Here is an 18,976-nt window from a genome sequence, read left to right as displayed (position 1 = left end):
TAGGCATCATTGACCGTATATGCATGTCAGATGCCTTTATAGGCTGAGCCATCCAATCGAATACTTCTATTTGACTCTCTAATTTCAGAGAAAGTCAAAAAAATGATGATTGAAGTTATTTCTTCGGTCCAACCGATTTTCTCAAGAGGCTCAGGATAACTATAAGAGTAACATTGAATATTTTCCTTTCTATCGTTGTCACACCGTCAAGAAACACGCTCGTATGCACTCTCCGTCAATCATCCCGAGAAAATAAAGCCAGTATCGATCGCTTCTGACAAGTGGATGCGATATCCAATGGAGTCTGTCCTTGCCCGTTTTCCTGCCATGGGCTCAGCCCAAGACCAATGAATATTTGAAACAATCCAGCATCGTCGCCATCTAGAACGCCAATGTGTAGATCCTGCGGGTCTCTCCGAGCAATTGCATGTAGCAAACTATCGCCCCGGTCGTTGACGCTATGGATACTGTGCTTTCTAGCCAACCATTCAACATCCTCTCGAGCCGTGGGACGAGGAACATCATCATCTAGCTCCGGGTCCCCATGATATGTTTTTGTGCCTTTGACAAAATGGAAAATTGGCGTTTCCCCGCTTCTATCCCGTGCCTCGGGATCACAACCGGCATTGAGGAACAATCTATAGAGATCGCAAGCTTCACCAAAGTTATCGCGGCCATCATCCAATTCAATCTGCGCTTCTCGGTCCACATTGCTATAGTCCATGATTCTAGAAGCTATACAATGTAGGGCCGTTCTTCCATCGGGCATGATATCTAGTGGATCGGCACCCGCATCCAAAAGCTCATGGATGATTTGGAAAAAGATGTTTGAGAGAACATCGTCGTATTCATACCCAGTGGGCATTAGGCCGATATAATCTGCATAACCCTTTAATGCACATTGAAGAGGTGTGTGGCCTTCGGAGTTGACGGTAGATACCAGAGGTGAGTGTGCCAGAAGTTGGCGGACAGAATCAAGGTTGTAGTTAAGAATCGCATGATGTAAGGCGGTTGATTCATCCTGATCAACTAATGTAGCATCCGCTCCGCCTGCCAGTAAGTGAGACACCTTTGAAATCACAAATTTGTCATCCGATTCATCTTCAATGTGGTACATGCAGGCTCTCATTAGAGGGGTGCGACCATTTTCATCCCGGGTGTTGAGGTCACATCCAAAGGCCACGATAGGCCGCATATTCCCGTTTGTTGCAGCAATTTCATGCAATACTGTTGAAGATCCATCGTCGATAGGCTTTGAGGGGTCAGCCCCGTATCTCAGAAGCAGCTCAATCACTGCGGTACTTGAGCATGATTCGGTTTCAGCGGCTTGGATGAGTGGGCAATTGTCGTTAGTCCCATTGGGATCTGCACCCGCTTTGAGAAGCATTTCGAGCGCTGGTATATGGTTTCGCCTGAGTGCAGTGTAGACCGGGGGGCTCATAGCCGTCGCAGATAGAAGCACCATGATCGATAAGTAGCTGAAGAACACTGATGTCTCGATGAGATGCGATGGCATAATTGAGTGGTCGGTCGTCCCGGTCTCTTTGCCAACGATTAGTGCAAACCCCATTAGGGTCTGCACCGTGCCTGAGCAGAATTTCAAGTGTTTGATCGCGACAATAGTTCGAATGCATTGATCCTACTGCTGTATGAAGCGGTGGGGTTTCGTCAAGCTCATTCGTTTCCGTGGGAACACCTGCTTTAAGAAGGATTGAAAGAGCATGAGGATGCCACCAGTGCTTCCCGGATGCCAATGAAGCCAAGCTTGGAGTCAGAGAGGATATTCTTTGCACTTTGGCAACCTTCCTAGAAAGAAGTTCCACCATCTCTATGTTACACAGATCTCGTTTTGAGGCACATTTAAGGATGGACGGGAGTGCAATGGTCATGTCCTCGACTAAAGGCAGTAAACATTCCATCATTGAAGTCAATCCGTGACTAGCGACATAATGCAGAGCCGAATTGCCATTTTCGTGAAAAATTTCGAGCTTCTTTTCCCTGGCAAACTTCTCAGCTAGGCGTTCGTTGCCGGTAGCAATGATGGCCTCGAAAAGTCCGACGTCGTTATTAGGAACTTTCAGTTTGTCGACCAGTGTTTGCAATTCTGTATCCCCCATTGTCGTAAGAGCTGCACTTAGAGAGTTGAGCGGCTCGATATGAAGGCTTCTCACAATATGCCTTAGCTCATCTAGGACCGTCCCGCAGCCGGAGCGAGCTTCCAAGTCAGAAGGTCGATGACCTTTCGCGTCAACTATCATCGGATCGGCACCGGCAGCAATGAGAAGTTGAATAACACGTCTAGCATAGCATTTACCATTGGCAGATACCAATGGGGATTTTAGGTGATATAAATTCTCCCTTTCTGATAGTCCATCAAATTCTGCCGCTGCATGTAGAGGCGTTCTGCCGCGCTCATCTTGTAGGGCCACGTCGGCTCCTGCTTCGATCAAAAGACGGACTGACTCGGGATTTCCAGACTGAGAGGCATGATGAAGGGCGGATCTGCCATCTAGATCTACTTCATTAATTGAAATTGATTGATTTCGGAAAGCCTCGGTCAACAACCCAACAATATTACTCTGACCACATTTGGCAGCCTGGTGGAGTGGATTGCATAGCCTGAGATCCTTGGCGCTGATCAGTGCCCCTGCTTTGATCAAAGTCCAGACGTTGAATTCTGAGTTACCGGAAGCATGGTGTAATGGGGTAGCTTCGCAATGATCCCTTGCATTAACATCGAGGGAGAAAGGTGGCCGGAGAAGATGTTCCAAGCGATACCCCATACCATCTATTACTGCCGCCAAATGAAGGACTGTCCGTCCTTGGTGATCAGAAACATCAGTTTGACCTCCAAGCTCAATGATCTTAGCGGCCACTTTCTCGATACTTGACCATTCGCCAGGAGTTGCGATGATATCACTAAAAACTGATCGACCAGCATAATCTGTTGCATTGATATTGGCGCCAGCACGTATGAGAATATCAATTGCTTGAACACGACGTTGCGTAAACCATGCGTCTACACTCCGATAATCAAAAGCATAATGAAGGACTGAAAAAGTAAGCGATAGCTGAATTTGGGGAATCTCGTAGAAAAAGTACCTGATCGTCCTTTGATGTCTCGAGCATCGATGTCTGCACCTTTTTTCAAAATCTCATCGATGAGCTTCAACGGAATTTCGTTGCCATATTTGTGCCACAAAGCAAAATGGAGAGGTGTCCGGCCGGTATTATCTCGAAGCTTGACATTTGATCCACCGTGGAGCATGGCTATTGAGGCTTTATTGCAAAATTCTGGGTGGGAAGTCCTTCCGTCATCATACAGCACGGCATGAAATGGTGTCATTCCGAGATGATTTTGAATATGCAAGTTTGAGCATGAGATCCATAAATCTAGCCATTTTGGAACCCGAGACTCCGATCTCCCCACGTGGTGATGAAAAGCCGTATTTCCGGACCAGTCCTGCTTGTCGAAGTCAGCTTTCAGATCATGCCACTCTACAGGATCGATGGGATTGAATTTTGCCGCTATCATTAGTGGGGTCATTCCATCAGTTCTGCGAGCATAATTCAAGTCCAAACCTGCGTCGACGAAAACTTTCAGGATTTTCAGAGTTATTTTCCCGTTGCTCATGTGGAGAGCCGAAGAACCTTGGTAATCCAAAATCGTAGCATCAGCACCACGTTTGAGGAGCGACTTTATGAATTCAAGCTTGGAACTTTCATCCTGCTCGGTTGTTGTATTTTGTTCCCAAGAAAAGAGTGGTGTTCGACCAAGATGGTCGCGTGCATTGATATCGCTACCAGCCTCAAGAAGCACATCTAGCGCACCGAACATGTCGTTCTGTCTCAATTTCTCCATCGAAAGGAAAGATGCGCCAGTCGCCCATGAAAAGATAGGTATATAGCTCGAAGACATAATCGGACCTCGGAAGTCTGGTAAGGATCCTTGTTTCGGCCTATAGGGAGCCCTGGCATCAATCGCTGCGCCATTTTCAAGTAAAATCCTCACTGTATTTGGACAACGCACACGAGCTGCCACATGGAGAGCTGTCTCGCCATCGATATTTCGGCTATTGATATTAAGCTTGACTTCATGATTTTGCAACAGGGAAGCCACTATCTCGAACTCTCCATTGGCAGCAGCAAGATGCAGGCTATTGCACAGGTCAGCCTGGTCCATGCTTTCTATCAAAGATTGCACAATTTCTCGGTGGCCTAGTTTGCACGCAATGGCCAGCGGGGTTTCTGGGGTCATAATGTCATATCTGTGTGTGCCTCCTCTCCTTTTTATGTCTGCTCCATGCGCAACAAGTATTCTCATGCACTTGGCACGATTGAATATTGCAGCATAGTGCACAGGTAGCATTAAATCATGACTTCCAATGTCGTGACAAGCTCCATGCTTCAGTAAGAGATCAACCATCCGGTGATTTCCGTATTGCACGGCATATATCAGAGGAGGCCCGTGATCTCCTGTGACAACATTAACCTCCGCTCCGCTACATAGCAGGTGCTTTGCCAGTGGGATAAGACCAATACAGGCGGCTATAAGAAGCGGTAGAACATCTCCAGTAGACCATCTAAATTCAAAAGGCCCTCCAATGAGTTTCCATGCTTTATATGCGTCAGATCTCGTTTCGAAGAAATCGATAATTTGGCTGTGAAACTCTCTATCCAGTTCAGAAGCCCGAGATGCATGGAAGGACCACTCAGAGAGAGCATATTGAAGAAAATAGAATTGCAAGAATCGTTGTTGCTTCTCTGCGTGGAATGACGAAGAATATCCGACATAACGTGGACTAATATCCCAATCTTTCAAGGGACCGCCTGCGAAGTAATTCAAACAGATCCGAGCAATATTTGCGTGAATGGTTGGTGAGTCCATTGCTGCAAATCCCGGCTTGTCTTTTGTCGTTCTTGTGTGACTAACATCTCGATTGAGAGCGAACTCTGTAAGGGAATGATGAATTATTTGAATGACACCATCCTCGTAGACTTCCAGAAGCGGACCGCAGGTTGTCTTGATAGCGACTTTTGTATTAGATTCTGGGTTCAGCCCACCGCGATCTGGCAGGGAGTCGATCATGACAGAAAGCTCGAGTAGACGCATTGGACGAGCGGAATGAGTGATCCATTCTAGAACGAGCCTCTGAAAATATGGGCTGGTTCCAGATCGCGCGGCGTGTTCATGAAGAATGTCGATATACATATCTCCCAGCCCCTCCGGAAGATCGTCGATTTTTGAGAGAATGTCTTCGGGGCAGAGCAGCAATTGGTCGAACATGAGTCGCGCATAGAGAAACAAAACATTCCCTCGGTCGCATATTGCTTTTTTTATTGCTGCTGCCGTATCCTCTTCTATGTCAAGTTCGCATGCTTCCAAACGCTGGGCGAGGTATGTGGAAATGTCACGGTCAACATTTTGTCGATCAAGTCGCAAGTCAACCAAGTAACTTCCTTTCATAAACCGTTCCAAATGAGGAACCTGACGACTGGTAACGATGATATTGACTGACTGGGGGTTATCTCGACCCAAATCAAGGAGATTCTCCAGGAACCGGTCATTTCCTCTCTCCATTTCATCCAGTGCGTCGGCAACGCAGTGTATCTTGCGCTTCATTGAGGTCAAACCAGACTTCAAGCATTTCCAAATCGCGTCCAATGGAATAGCTCCAACGGTTGGATAAGTTTCCTTGAGGGTCAATAGATCAGAAGTAAGCATTGGAGAATGATCCACTAAGCGGTGGCAAAAATCCTGGACAAGCGACCGTGGTGACCTGTTTGCTTGGATAATTTCTCGGAAAAAGAAGAAGAGGACAATCCCGTCGTCCTTTTGCTGGAGGCGACTGATCAAATTCGCTGCAACAACTGATTTTCCACATCCAGGAATACCTCTAATCCAGAGACTTCCAACGGAGTCTGACTCGCTCCATTGCCGATATTGATGAGTCTCGAGGATCCATTCGCCAGTGCCATTTGCATGAGAGTGGAGATGCTTTCGATATTCACTTGCTGGAGAGTCCGAATCCGTTGACTCTAGCCATTGCTTAAGCTCCTGGATCTGCTTGCGCGTAGCAGTTTTGGTATCTTGATCGGTTTCTTCCATCAGCAATCCGTTCTCGGCTCTTTCTCATGCTATCAAGTGGTGGGCAGGCTTCTTTACCAGGCGGCACGGGTACGACAACGTAGTCGTCCAATCCGTCGCTGACATCCATGTCGTGCGGTATGGCCGACGGCAGATAGGAATTTTCAGCGATATTTGATGTCGATGATCTCAGATTCAGCTCAAGAAGCAGAATCTTCCTTGCGATGTGAGTCAAGTGAAAAGGGCCTCAGTTCGGGTGCGGAGTAAAACGTCATGGTGTTGTGGGGGCCAGAAACCAAACGACTATTGAAGTATTGCTAGCGGCAAGGCATGACATGGTGGATCGATCCAGTGTGATGCTCGTGGTTTTATCAAATATCTGTCTGGTAATGTTGTAGCTCGACTATCGAAGGCGTTTCGGCAAAGATACATTCCATGGAAGAGCCATGGAAGGGTTGTGGAAGATCCCGTTAGGCGCTAAGGCACCAAGGCACCAAGGCGCCAAACCCTGGATTTGTTCAGTCTATACTCCATCTGTAGCATACGGAGTGGAAAAAAAATTTCAAAGCCTCAAATATGACACCCTGACGTAAAGTGAACTCCAAGACAACTTCAGAAACAGCTCTAACTCGGCAAATGTCCGGATGGCAGAAAGGACTAACTTGAAATTTACTGGACTCGAGCACAACACGCAATCGGCGCATCGATGTCGTGATCCTCGGTCCACCAAACACCTTCATTATCAACAAATTGACCACTCGAATAATTCCGAAAAGCTCCCTCTTATAGGCTAAAATCGCTGCAGAAACTCTGTTCCAATTTTACCATAACGTGTTCTGTCCCAATTAGTATCTGTCAACGACAATCCCCGAGCGGTAGTATTCGCCCAGTCCCCGCAAGATAATACTGACCACAGATCAAATAGACTCACCCTTCTCCACTGCAAGCTTTCTGTCCCCTGGCGCCTCGTGTGGGGTCCATTACGTGCATTGCTGCGGCTTGTCTTCTCCACATGGACTTTTCTTAAATGGATAGAAAAGTGGGAAGGGATGTGGATTGGGCCACATGGCTGATGTTTATAAGGACTTTCGCTCATCCTGTCGGGTCAGTGTCGTGTCTCAGCAGAGTTTTTGACCACCGGCCACTGTCAGAAGAATCAGCGGTCCAGTCCCAATTCTCCCCTACTTTTTCTTCCAAAAGGTTGACGATTCGAGGACAAAATCACGGTCCGTCTCAATGGCTGAATTGGAAAAGAAGGCCGAGGCGGCTACCACATCTCCGCCTATATCCTCAATAGCCTCCGAGGATCGCGATGAGAACTATGCCTTTTATCGCCAGAATCGCGGTCTTGAGTATACGCCTGAAGAGGAGAAGAGGACTCTTAGGAAAATTGATTTGCAGTTGATTCCGCTTTTGTTTGTGATTTATATGATTCAGGTGAGTTCTGTGCCGTATGATGCCTTGGTGCAGTACACTTCTACTCGGCTAGGCTCGATGTACTAATGTAAATTCTTCCAGTATCTGGATAAAAACAGTATCAACTTTGCTTCTGTTTATGGGTTGAAACAAGGAACTGGTCTGACGGGGCAAGACTATTCATGGTTAAGTACGTCGTTTTCTACCAGTTCTCCTCAGCATCTCTTTGGGACCTTACGCTAATTGCTCACTGATCAGGTTCTATTTTCTACTTCGGCTATCTCATCGCCCAATGGCCTGCCGGTCTGGCCTTACAAAAGCTTCCTGTCGGGAAATTTCTCGCGTACACAACACTGGGTACTACATAATCGAAAGCTCATGTTCTATCACATCTACCATATGCTAATTTACTATATCTTCTGTCTCTTAGTATGGGGTGGCCTCCTCATGACAACACCTGCCTGTCATAATTTCGCCGGAATCGCTGTGAATCGATTCTTGCTAGGCTTCGTCGAGGCTGTTGTTAACCCGGGCTTCGTTCTGTTGATGAGTATGTGGTATACTGCAGAGGAGCAGCCTCTCCGGTTGGAGGCTTATTATTGCACCAATGGTATCGCGACCATGTTTGGAGGGTGAGTTTCTCTTTTTTTGGTTCGGGCAGACAGGATATCTATACTAATAAGGGCAGATTGATTGGTTACGCTGTTGGTCACATTACCACCGGTCTTCCGAAGTGGATGTACGTCTTTCTCATCTTCGGCGCCTTCTCGCTTGTCACCGGTGTCTTTGCGCTATGGCTTCTCCCGGATCTTCCGTCCACAGCCAAATTTCTTACCGAGAAAGAGAGAGCTATTGCCGTCGAACGCGTGGCGATCAATAGGCAGGGAGTAAAGAACCAACAGTTCAAATGGTATCAGGTTTGGCAAGCAGCAAGGGACCCCAAAACCTGGCTCTTATTTATTATGGCCATCGGAGCACAAGTTCCAAACTCGGCTTTGACAAGCGTATGTCTAATATATCCTCTGGAGATTTGAGAGCAAAACCCCTAATACAAATTACAGTTTACATCCATCATCGTCGGCTCGTTCGGCTTCGATACATTGGGCACTCAATATCTCCAGATTCCAGGTGGTGCTGTCCAGTTTCTCACCTTGCTTTTCGGAGGTTATATTGCGACCAAATTCAATGGCAAATTCCACTCCCGAAACGCTTGTATGATCGTTGCCAATTTGACCTGTATTCTGGGCGCGGGATTGTTGGTCGGTTTACCTGACACAAACAAATGGGGCCGTCTGGTTGCGCTCTGGTTGTGCTATTTTCAGGGCCTGGGCTTCAGTATGAGCTTGACGATTATTAGCTCTAATATTGCTGGCTATACCAAGAAGCAGGTTACCGGAGCTTTGCTTTTCACTGGATACTGTGTTGGTAATATTATCGGACCGCAAACATTCAAGGACAGCGAGGCCCCCGGGTATCATAGTGCCTACATTGCGTGAGTGAATCATTCTTTCGGGGTTGAAAATTTTCGCTTATAATTTTGCAGTATGCTTGTCGGTTACATTGTCAAACTGACTGCGATTCTTGCGCTGTACTTGTACATGTACCTGGAGAATAAGAAACGGGATCGCGAGGCGGTTGATAATCTCGAATCCGATGCAGATGCTGTTGAGAATGGAATGCTGGTGAGTTTTCTGTTCGGCAAATCGATCAAAATGACCTTCCAAGCTTTGCTGACTGATTTTCAATATAGGATCAAACAGAGATTGATAACAAAGGATTTCGATACGTGTTGTAAATTTGGAAACAACCCCTTCAAGCCCTTCAGTGTGACAATTTCGAGATTACATAGTGTTCCCCATGCTCATAGTAGGCATTAAAAGAATCTGAATTCATTCATCTTTTCTTCAATGTACATCACTTCTTTATCCAAATTATTGTACTATCTGTGGATTATCGAAAAGTCACCTCATTTCCAATCCCCTATGTGTCCGATCAAGGACCAAACTACAAAAAGATTGAGACCAAGCAAGTTTTCAAAAAAAGAAAAAAAGAGAAAAAGAACAAAGATCTAGCTCTGATGACCAAGTCCACTCACCCAAGATATCGGATTTATGAGCTTTCAACAATAACTTGAGAAATTTTCTCGGCAAGCATATCTGGCGATGGTTAAGGTTACCGCCACATCCAGGGGGGAGGAGGAAAAACTTACAAACTGTGGACTGGGGATGACCGGGGGTAGGAATGGAAAAGCGCTAGCATCCACGACTCGCAGGCCCTCAACTCCAAACACACGAGCCTGCGAGTCGACCACAGCCATTTTGTCATCATACGTTCCCATTTTACAAGTGCAACCAGCGTGCCACAGGGTCATCACATTGTCCTTGATGAACTCGAGGATTTCCCCATCTGACTGAACGTTTTGTCCTGGGTAATATTCCTTCCCAATCACGACCGGGGCCATGGCATCGCTCTTGAAAGCTGCTCGGATTCGCTTAAACATAGCAATTGCGACTTCCTGATCTGCGGTATCACCAAGCCAGTTTGGATTAATTATGGGCAAATCCGACGTATCGCTTGATTTCAATGTCACATTTCCTCTGGAAAGCGGTGCGACTAGTACTCCAAGTATCGATGCGTACTGGTATCCATCCTTCGGTTGATCTTCCAAAAGGTTGGAAATGTTACCCATGTATCCGGCCCCGGAAATGTACTATACAAGCGTTATTGAGTAATTCGTTCACTTTGTCTTTCATGTTTGATCTCTTACCTCAGCCTCCGGCCAGTCGTTGGAGAATCTGGATAAGGCACTCCGCGTTGCCTTGGAAAACGTCGAGCGTAATGATTGAGGGATCTTTTCCCATGCCAGGTAGTCGGAAACTGGATTGGTGATTGGGCCTGTCTTCATCAAGATACCACTCATAACTCTGCCCGCTGCATATATGAGGTTGTTCGCAAACTCGGTCAGGGTGGATACCTGGACTCGATACGAAGGGGCGAAGAATGGGTGATCCCACATATTCTGACCAACTCCGGGTAGTTCAGCGACGATGTCAATCCCGTGCTCATTCAAGGTATCCGCCGGACCAACGCCAGAGACCATCAATAATTGAGGTGACTGGAAAGCGCCCGCTGAAAGGATGACCTCCTTTGACGCAGAAAGAGTGACAGTATTTCCCAGTAATCCCCTGACCTGAACGCCAGTTGCCTTTTTGTTCTGATTGAAAATGACCTTCTTCGCGAGGGTATTTGTATATGTCGTTAGACTAGCCGGTGTGATCTTTGAGAGGAAAGATTCCTCTGAGCTGCTGCGAATTTCGTTCGCAGGATCGATTGTCGAAGAGCAATATTGTCCTCCCATCAATGAGCCTTGGTTGAAGTCATCGACCTCTTTGATCCCAATGGCTTGCATACCCAAGTTCATCCAAGATGAGAAGGGCTGAGCATAGTTGGCATATGACACCTCTAATGGCCCACCATTCTTGTCAAATGCATCAGGGTCGTACTTTGCAGTGGCATTGGAAGCTCGTAGATTAGCCTTCGGCGGGGTGAAATGAACACTCCTCTTATAGTATGGAAGAGTTTCGTCGAAGGTATAGCTGGTATCGTTGACCGCATCGGCCCATAGCTGCATAGATTCGATCGTCGGCCTACATGATACTGCGGTTAGAATTGGATAGAACGAGGCCAATCTGCAAGGGAACGTACCGTTGATAGATCATAAAATTTAGGGCAGACCTAGAAATTGTCAGCTTTGAATTCAATCGAACTCCAGTTTCTGGTACTCACGATCCACCAAGGCACTTGCCTCGTGCATAGTGAATAGAGCGCCCATTGGCACCCGGCTGATCCTTGGTAACAAATCCCCAATCCACAGCAGAAGAAGTATCTGGATCCGATCCGACAGGAAGCACATCAGCTGCAGGAACTGCTGCTAGAGACTGCACCTCGTAATGACCTCCAGCTTCCACCAGTGCGACCTTAAACGACTTTTGTGCCAGTCGCGTTGCGATTACATTTCCGCCTGTACCTCCACCAACAACCACGTAATCAAATTCACGATTCGTAAGAGGGCTCAACTGGGAGGATCGTCGCTCAACCGGGTTGGCATTCACGCTGCTCACCTGGAGCGCGAGAGAAATAAGGAGTGGATAGAATAGCATCTTACCGATGGCTATGCAATAAAACGAGTGTCGAACGATCTATTCCATCAGAATCACCTAGTTAGCATAGTTTATATTAGTGAGTAGATTGGACCAATCGATCGCCGGGTCGTACCAAGGAAAAAAAGGGACGGGACCGTGTACTACACGGCTAAATGAACCTTGAGAATGGAGCTTGAAAAGAACGACTGATCGTTCAATCTGGGCTATCCGACTCTTTAAGAGCTAACGATCATTGCGTTCCAACTTGCTTCCGTCATAATGCTAGGGTTCTCCTTTGCCGAAGGACCATAATCAATAACCTGGCAGTCTCGAAATGCATCTCTCAATTTTGGGGCAAGCAAACACAAAAGAATCATGCATGGTATGGCCCACTTTTATGACTACAGCGGACCAACCATAAGGTCCCCGGACCTTATAGGTACAAAATCGGCCTCTAGTATAAGGGGGGGGCTCTGTCCGTTTGTACCTGGCATCCAAAATGTAGCCAAATCCTTTTTTCGAGCGATTTCTCAAATCTCCGTGCCTTTCTCGGTTCAACGGTTTGATGAAGGTGGATGGTCTAATGATTAGGTCTCCCGGTTTTATGAGCCGAGGCTTGTTCCTCAGTCCTAAGCTATTTCCAATCAGTTCATTGGTGGGGCTGGCGTGTTTGAGACTGCTTCACCCATTAATCAGTCCAAGATCCGCCGTTTCTATGTACCAAAATAGCCGATGAGACCGTTTGCTACCCAGGTGCTTGCAATTTGAAGGCATTAGAATCACCGAAATCCGACCGACAAATACTAAAAGATGAAAATGTATCCTACCTACCTCCTACTGCTGTCTACTATTGGGGAATCGAAAAATTCTCTCCGAGTCTACGACTCAAATGGTACTACTAGTAGTAGGTAAAGAGTGGTGATATTCGCGTACTTGGTACAAATCAAGCATTAGCTAGATGGGCTGATCGGTTCATTGTCCAGTTCAAGCGCTGCTAGACTCATTGCTGCTCGCTTCCAAAGGAGTAGAAAGCCCGACACGATCAATCGTCTGAGTGTAAACGACACCTCCGTTCTCTCGGTCTTCCTGGACAATCAGATCCTTGCGCTTTGTGTCAACAAGAAGGCGAACCAGATCAGGTCGCATGTAATGACCGCCCTATCCCCGAAATTGTCAGCTGTTGGCCTTATCTGGAACATCTCTTGAGAACTTACAAAATCGGCAAGAGACTTCGTCAGATGAATCTCATCGAGATCGATCTAAGAAGACAATGTTAGCTTTCGGGTGCACATGGTATTCGGAATTTCTGGGACTGACATCGACATAGAGAAGACCCTGGAAGTCCTTCGATGGATGCGGTACGAGGTTCTGTCCGTCGGGGCCGAAAATACGCCCATTTCCGTTGTAGATGTTGGGATCTTCCAGCTCTTTACCGGGAGGGGTGTTGACCTTGATACCTTCGGCAGTGATAGTCTGCCAGGGAGCGAGAGTGAAGGAACCGGTCTCGATCGCATATGCGGGCGTAACGAGCTGGGCCGTCTTTTGTCAGTCATCAGATCAGAAGCTCATGTTGGTCAGCCTATTTGGGGCTCTTACATCTGCATTTGCCTCCGCAACGTTGGTGTACGGGTCGGGATACTTGAGGGTCTCTTTTCCTGGGTACAAGGGCCAAGCCGCGATGTGGACCTGCTCTCCAAGAGATGCAGCATATGCCTTCATGAATGGGTTCATGTTCTCCCAGCAGTTCAAATGTCCCACGCGGCCGATTTCAGTGTCCATAACCGACTCTGTGGTGTCGCCAGTTCCATCGCCAAACACAAGGCGCTCTACATGAGTAGCGCGGATTTTGCGACGATGGTTGATGACCTCTCCAGCTGGGTTGATCATAACCTGGGTGGTATACAGACTGGCGAGATCGACCTCGGAGTAGCCAAGAGAGACGTAGATCTTGTTGGCGCGCGCAGCTTCGCGAATACGGCGCATCTCATCGGAGTTGGAAGGGAGACTGTTCTCCCGGTACTTCTTGAGCAGTGGAAGACTCTCCTGGTAGTTAACCTTCCAAGCCCAGTACGGATAACCGGGAATCCCTACATAATTTTATCAGTAAATGGCCCGTCATTTTCTGTTTTGCGCCACTTACAAAGCTCCGGGAAGGCGATGAGCTTGCAGCCAGCCTTTCCAGCTTCATCGATCCAGTGAATTGTTCGTCGAACGGATTCTTCCAGATCAAACCAGCCCGGCTCAGCGTTGACTGCTGCGGCCTTGTATTTCTTGAGAACGGGAGTCATTTTGAACGGTAGACCTTCAAGTTGAAATAGGTGTAATATGAGGAAGAATGAATAGATGAGAGTTGAATGAATACTTCTTTTTCCAGGACGATTGAGCAGCTTTTATATTATTCTCAACGTGGTCTTCGCGTCTCTTTTCGAGTTGCAGTCTACTGATTATGCATACCGATTCATCCGTGTCGTCCGACGTAAACGGGGATTGCTTTTCACATTCAGGTGAATAATCACCAGAGCTCTAGATTCCTGATTAACATAGTACGACTAGCTGCAGTATAGCTTTGAGGAGTCAGAATCGGGATTTGCTCTCGTTGCAGAAAGGTGTCATATAGAAAGAAAGCTCCACGGTGACGTGCTGCAGGGGATCAGCCGTAGTGGAGTGATTCCGCGGGGTCTGCAAGATCCCGAAACGATCTATTTACGTGCTCCGCTGGGAGCTATAATCAGACCACGCGGGACGGCCTTTATCTCAGTCGCCAGGGACAATCAGTCGCCCAAACCCCGACCAACACCCGTCCCCATCCGAAATCTTGGGACGAGACACTTCATTTACGGGATTGATTGAGAGAAGTCTATTAAACGTTGTACATCTTGGTGATCAAATTTGTACTCGGGATTTGAGCCTGCAGGAAATCATGCCATGCATAAGATTTACCGTTACAGGTGACACGACCTATCATCGCTGCTCGGGCGATTCAGCAGATCCAGCAGATCCCGGCAAAGCCCGCACGTTGAATTGACATCGCCCCCCTCGATACTATCCAAAACTCCTTCAATTTTCAATAACGGTACCTAAATCCAGGAGTTTTCCAGTCTGTAGTATCCTCAAAGTCGTTGGACACCAATTGAACCTGGTTTATCATAACCACAACATCCTTCGAGTTACGATCGTTATCCACAACCTTTCCTCCTCCGACTGCGCCTGCATTCCCAGCACTCCCCTCAAACCCTTCTTCCTGCGCCCGACGTTTATTTGTGAATTGCAGGTAAAATCTCAGGCTTGAAGCGAACAAGACTACTAACGCATAGCAGATCATGATAGTGCGAAATGCTGTATTATACGTGGGTGCCTCGCTACTCAAAAAGAATTGAGGACCGGAGATGTTCCCAGCGCAGTATCCGAGAAAGACCATTGCAGTAACCGTCATCTTCTTGGTGACTCCACGATAATTGGACTGAACCAAAGACATCGCGAGTGGCATCGCGGCCGGTCCCGTCGATAAGAGAAAATATCCAAACAATTGTACCCCAAGTACTATGTGAGCTCGTGAATAGATGATTGCGCTTCCCACAATACAAGGAAGCACAACGGCCACGATGAGCAAGCAATTCAAGTGGCGGAAGCGGCCAGCAAGCCATCCTGTGCCAGTAATTGCCGCGACGGTGATGAGCGAGTAGGGGATTGTCAACAGGGTCGACTGCAGATTCGTAAACCCGAATGATACAAGCACAAGGTTTGCAAAGTTCTGCGTTCCGCCGTTGGGAATTTGAGTCAAAAGCGCCAGGCCAAAAATCAACCAAGTTTTAGGGTCTATCAAGCACTCGCGAACTTGATCCCACTTCCAATCAGTCTTCTCTGTCACTCCAGTTCCCGCAATAATGGCCCGGCTACTTGCAAATCGGCGCTCGTCCTCTTGAAGAAATTTCGCAGTTGAAATTGAATCGGGAAGTAGGGTCCAGAGAGCGAAGCCCCAGAGGAAAGTCCAAAGGCCGAGTACAATGAACATCCACCTCCATGGTCCAACATGGTCGTTGACATGCCCGAGGCCATAGGCGAGTAAGCTGGAAACGATGCCACCAACGCTCTGGAGGTCATGAATTAGCCTCGACTTTGGAATCCAGATGCGATTGAATAATGCTCACATTTCCGGAAAACCATAACCCCGTTCGGGTGGGAATCTCATCCCGAGTATACCAGGTCGACGTGATAAACATGAACGCGGGTGTAATAGTCGCTTCCGCGACTCCGAGCAAAAAGCGGACTGTCATCAGACCTCCAAAGTTGGTGCAAGCAGCAGTAAGAGCAACTACAGTGCCCCAGAGGAGTGTATTTCCTGTCAAATATTTTGCTGGTGGCAGACGAGCGATCAAAATCGTTGTTGGGTATGCCCACGCCAGGTAGCCGAAATAGAAAATCGACGACACCCAGCTATATTGTTGTCCCACCAGACCCTATGCATAATCGGAATCAGTAACTGACAAGTTTATTTTACTGCTATGGTCTCCCACCGTATCCTCGGATAGCCCGAAAACAGACGCGCTCGACAAAATAGTCTTATCCATGAAATTCAGCATATACGTGAGAAAAAGCAAAGGGATAAGCCGTTGATCAATCTTTCGCAGGACCCTTTTTGCAAATGCGTGGTCTGTCGCACGCTCCACGGCAGCTTCGGCGGCAGCCATACTAGACTCGGCCATATTGTTGGATGGGTTGACTTCTCAGTTCAAGTTGAGAAGGAAGGGTTAATGAAGGGGAAGCAGCATATCTTCCAGCCACCGGCCGCCTCTTATTTTGAACTGCCCGGCATGGCGCTCTTATCTTCCCCGCATCTCTATTGGCTCTAGCCCCACTCCTGTTTGCTATCTTTCCAAGGCCGATCATTGGATGATCCTGCAACAAGGAGACTCTAGCGAGAGCTTTAAGGGCTAGCGAGTGCCATCTTACTTAGGGAAAGCCCGAAATTTTCTAGTGGCCCCGGGCAAAGGGCTAATTGGTAATACATACTAGTATTCGCAACGACCTTCCTACTAACATTGCGGAACATGCCGACCTAGATACCTATATAGCACCACTAGCACTAGTATCACAGGAACCCCTCTTTTAGTCATCGAAGCCCTAGACTGAATAGTACTACTAGTAGATTCGAGCTGTTCCTATTACCCACCTGTATCCCTACGTACCCTTGCTTCTCATCTGAGATCAGTTGAATAATTGGCCAAACCTTCTTCTTTAATTTACGCTGCCGGTGATCATGAACGGACTTACTATTTCCCCTTTCATCGCAAACCTGCCGAAGGTTGAACTTCATGTTCATATCGAAGGCACTTTGACACCTGCTTTGCGCTGGGAATTAGCTCGGCGTAACAAAATTGCTCTGCCATACGAGAATTTTGACGAACTCAAAGCCTCATACGCCGTGACTCTCAACCATCGTCCCGAGCTCAATGGTCACCAGCCAGGAATTCCAACATTTCTAGAAGCCTATTTCGCCGGCTGTGAGGTATTGCGTACCGAGGATGACTTTTACGATCTTGCGATGGCCTATCTTAGTCGCTGTGCTACAATGAATGTTCGATACGCGGAGCCGTTCTTCGATATCCAGGCACATACGCGTCGTGGGGTTCCCGCTGCCGCACCGGCTACTTGCGTGCCCAACGAGACGCAGTAGCACAATTCAATATGAAATCTCGATGGATCATGTGCTTTTTACGTGACGAGCCGGTGCAAGACGGTCTAGCAGCATATCATGAGGCAAGGCCCTGGGCGGCCGGGACTGTAAAAGGTGGGAAAGGGCTATTTCATGCCGTGGGGCTGGCAAGCAATGCATATGAGAGACCTCCAATGCTATTCGAAGAAGGTTTCAATCTGGCTAGAGCAGATGGTCTTCATATCACCATGCACTGCGACTTCGGACAAAAAGACACCCATGCCCACATGAACGAGGCTATATTTCAAGTGTGCGAAGGGAAAGGGTCGGAGCGTATCGATCATGGACTAGATGCAGAAGACCGCGAAGAACTTTGGCGTGGCTTGCTTGAAAGACAGATTGGGTTGACTCTATGCCCTCACGCCTATCACCGGAGAACACCTACTGAAGTCCTGTTTCCCAAAATTCGGAGACTCTTGGAGAGGGGAGTGAAAATTTGCATAAATAGTGATGATCCAACGTTAATGCATGACGTTTGGATCGAAGGAAATATGCAAAAGGTTTACACTTACTGTGGATTTGACAAGGCGGAGATGGTAAAACTTGCGAGAAATGCGGTTGATATGTCTTGGGCTAGTGACGACGAAAAGGTTGCCATATACAGAGAGCTGGATGATATTTCTGTAGTATGAGGACAAACTATTCCGAGCCCTGGAGATGAACGCGTCTGGGGAAAACAAAATCACATGGATTAAACCAAAGCCTTGGAAGGAAGTTCATTTTAGGTCGTTTAAATTAGTCTGAAACATACTCCTACTAGTATACTACTAGCCACGAGGTACAAAGTGGAATCAACCTTCAAGTTCAAATTCAAGTTGGAATTCACTTCGTTACTCTCTTAGTAACCTGGCAAACCCTACACTAGTATCATGTTCAGTACTAAGTTTACCTAGTACCTACTAACTAGTAGGTAAGTACCCTCATAGTATACTAGGCCACTAAAAAGTCTCGGACAATAGTATGCAATGAGCAGATCATCCCCAGGTGCCCAGGTGGATTATAGCAACTTATCGAATTTGTTTGAAATTCCCACTTTGCGCTAGTACAACTTGTGACTTTTTACTTCAGGCTTTCACAATGTGAATCTTCTTTGTGAAACACTCATTGGTCCGACCTAGGAGGTTACAGTTGCACGTATTTTATGAGCTAGCCTATGATAGAACTCAACATTCTCACAAATTATCAAGGATGTGACTAAATGCTCTCTAAATAGCCCTGGAGGACCCCACTCGACGGGTAGAAAGGCTTTTGATTTACTATAGTGTTTTGCCAAGTAGTAATGCCCGGGTGATATATCAGGTTCAAGCTGCTTTTGTGTCACATCTTTCAAGTTGAGCTTTACGGTTTCTTGAACCTTTGGAAATATTCCACATGCCACACTCGTTTCTTCCGAATCCAAGAATTGAGCATATTACCACGGTATGCACGTCTTCAACGGTCGTAGTCTCAGGCTAGTTATAATGACTAGCAAATACAACCGCGTTTAGTAGCTTTGTGCTTGAGCGGTGCATGTCGCGAGACATTCACTTTAAAGTGCTCACTCTCCACCCGTCGGGCAAATTCTTCACCAATGCCTATTAAACCGGAAATACTACCCAAAATACCACAGATCAAATA

At 47.2% G+C, this 18,976-nt stretch overlaps 8 protein-coding genes across 8 annotated transcripts; 2 read left to right on the top strand and 6 right to left on the bottom strand.

The window, feature by feature from the left end:
• Nucleotides 1-235: 235 nt before the first annotated feature.
• Nucleotides 236-1,195, bottom strand: N7533_008034 (ankyrin repeat domain-containing protein; the record flags this gene model as incomplete). Its single annotated transcript, XM_057104684.1, has 1 exon — nt 236-1,195. One exon carries the CDS (start codon nt 1,193-1,195, stop codon nt 236-238), a length of 960 nt encoding a protein of 319 aa, XP_056959641.1.
• Nucleotides 1,196-1,349: 154 nt separating this feature from the next.
• N7533_008033 (ankyrin repeat domain-containing protein) lies at nt 1,350-2,783 on the bottom strand (the record flags this gene model as incomplete). Its single annotated transcript, XM_057104683.1, has 1 exon — nt 1,350-2,783. One exon carries the CDS (start codon nt 2,781-2,783, stop codon nt 1,350-1,352), a length of 1,434 nt encoding a protein of 477 aa, XP_056959640.1.
• A 236-nt stretch (nt 2,784-3,019) lies between these two features.
• On the bottom strand, nt 3,020-6,109 carry N7533_008032 (ankyrin repeat domain-containing protein; the record flags this gene model as incomplete). The annotated part of the gene is made up of 1 exon (XM_057104682.1): nt 3,020-6,109. The coding sequence occupies one exon, from the start codon at nt 6,107-6,109 to the stop codon at nt 3,020-3,022; it is 3,090 nt and encodes a 1,029-aa protein (XP_056959639.1).
• A 1,215-nt stretch (nt 6,110-7,324) lies between these two features.
• N7533_008031 (putative MFS transporter) lies at nt 7,325-9,299 on the top strand (the record flags this gene model as incomplete). The annotated part of the gene is made up of 8 exons (XM_057104681.1): nt 7,325-7,525; nt 7,607-7,694; nt 7,763-7,861; nt 7,935-8,136; nt 8,193-8,508; nt 8,566-8,996; nt 9,048-9,186; nt 9,255-9,299. The coding sequence occupies 8 exons, from the start codon at nt 7,325-7,327 to the stop codon at nt 9,297-9,299; spliced, it is 1,521 nt and encodes a 506-aa protein (XP_056959638.1).
• Nucleotides 9,300-9,454: 155 nt separating this feature from the next.
• N7533_008030 (GMC family oxidoreductase) lies at nt 9,455-11,664 on the bottom strand (the record flags this gene model as incomplete). The annotated part of the gene is made up of 5 exons (XM_057104680.1): nt 9,455-9,484; nt 9,714-10,214; nt 10,272-11,151; nt 11,210-11,239; nt 11,291-11,664. 5 exons carry the CDS (start codon nt 11,662-11,664, stop codon nt 9,455-9,457), a joined length of 1,815 nt encoding a protein of 604 aa, XP_056959637.1.
• Nucleotides 11,665-12,630: 966 nt separating this feature from the next.
• On the bottom strand, nt 12,631-13,934 carry N7533_008029 (carbon-nitrogen hydrolase family protein; the record flags this gene model as incomplete). The annotated part of the gene is made up of 5 exons (XM_057104679.1): nt 12,631-12,804; nt 12,861-12,905; nt 12,964-13,185; nt 13,243-13,733; nt 13,787-13,934. The coding sequence occupies 5 exons, from the start codon at nt 13,932-13,934 to the stop codon at nt 12,631-12,633; spliced, it is 1,080 nt and encodes a 359-aa protein (XP_056959636.1).
• A 776-nt stretch (nt 13,935-14,710) lies between these two features.
• On the bottom strand, nt 14,711-16,349 carry N7533_008028 (uncharacterized protein; the record flags this gene model as incomplete). The annotated part of the gene is made up of 3 exons (XM_057104678.1): nt 14,711-15,736; nt 15,795-16,103; nt 16,161-16,349. 3 exons carry the CDS (start codon nt 16,347-16,349, stop codon nt 14,711-14,713), a joined length of 1,524 nt encoding a protein of 507 aa, XP_056959635.1.
• A 554-nt stretch (nt 16,350-16,903) lies between these two features.
• N7533_008027 (Adenosine/adenine deaminase) lies at nt 16,904-17,320 on the top strand (the record flags this gene model as incomplete). Its single annotated transcript, XM_057104677.1, has 1 exon — nt 16,904-17,320. The coding sequence occupies one exon, from the start codon at nt 16,904-16,906 to the stop codon at nt 17,318-17,320; it is 417 nt and encodes a 138-aa protein (XP_056959634.1).
• Nucleotides 17,321-18,976: the final 1,656 nt, after the last annotated feature.

This window comes from Penicillium manginii (assembly GCF_028828005.1).
Source record: "Penicillium manginii strain IBT 31320 chromosome Unknown utg000005l:1.0-5665137.0:1.0-5668048.0, whole genome shotgun sequence".
NCBI classification, from domain to species: Eukaryota; Fungi; Ascomycota; class Eurotiomycetes; order Eurotiales; family Aspergillaceae; genus Penicillium; species Penicillium manginii.
This window is presented reverse-complemented; position numbering and strand designations above follow the sequence as displayed.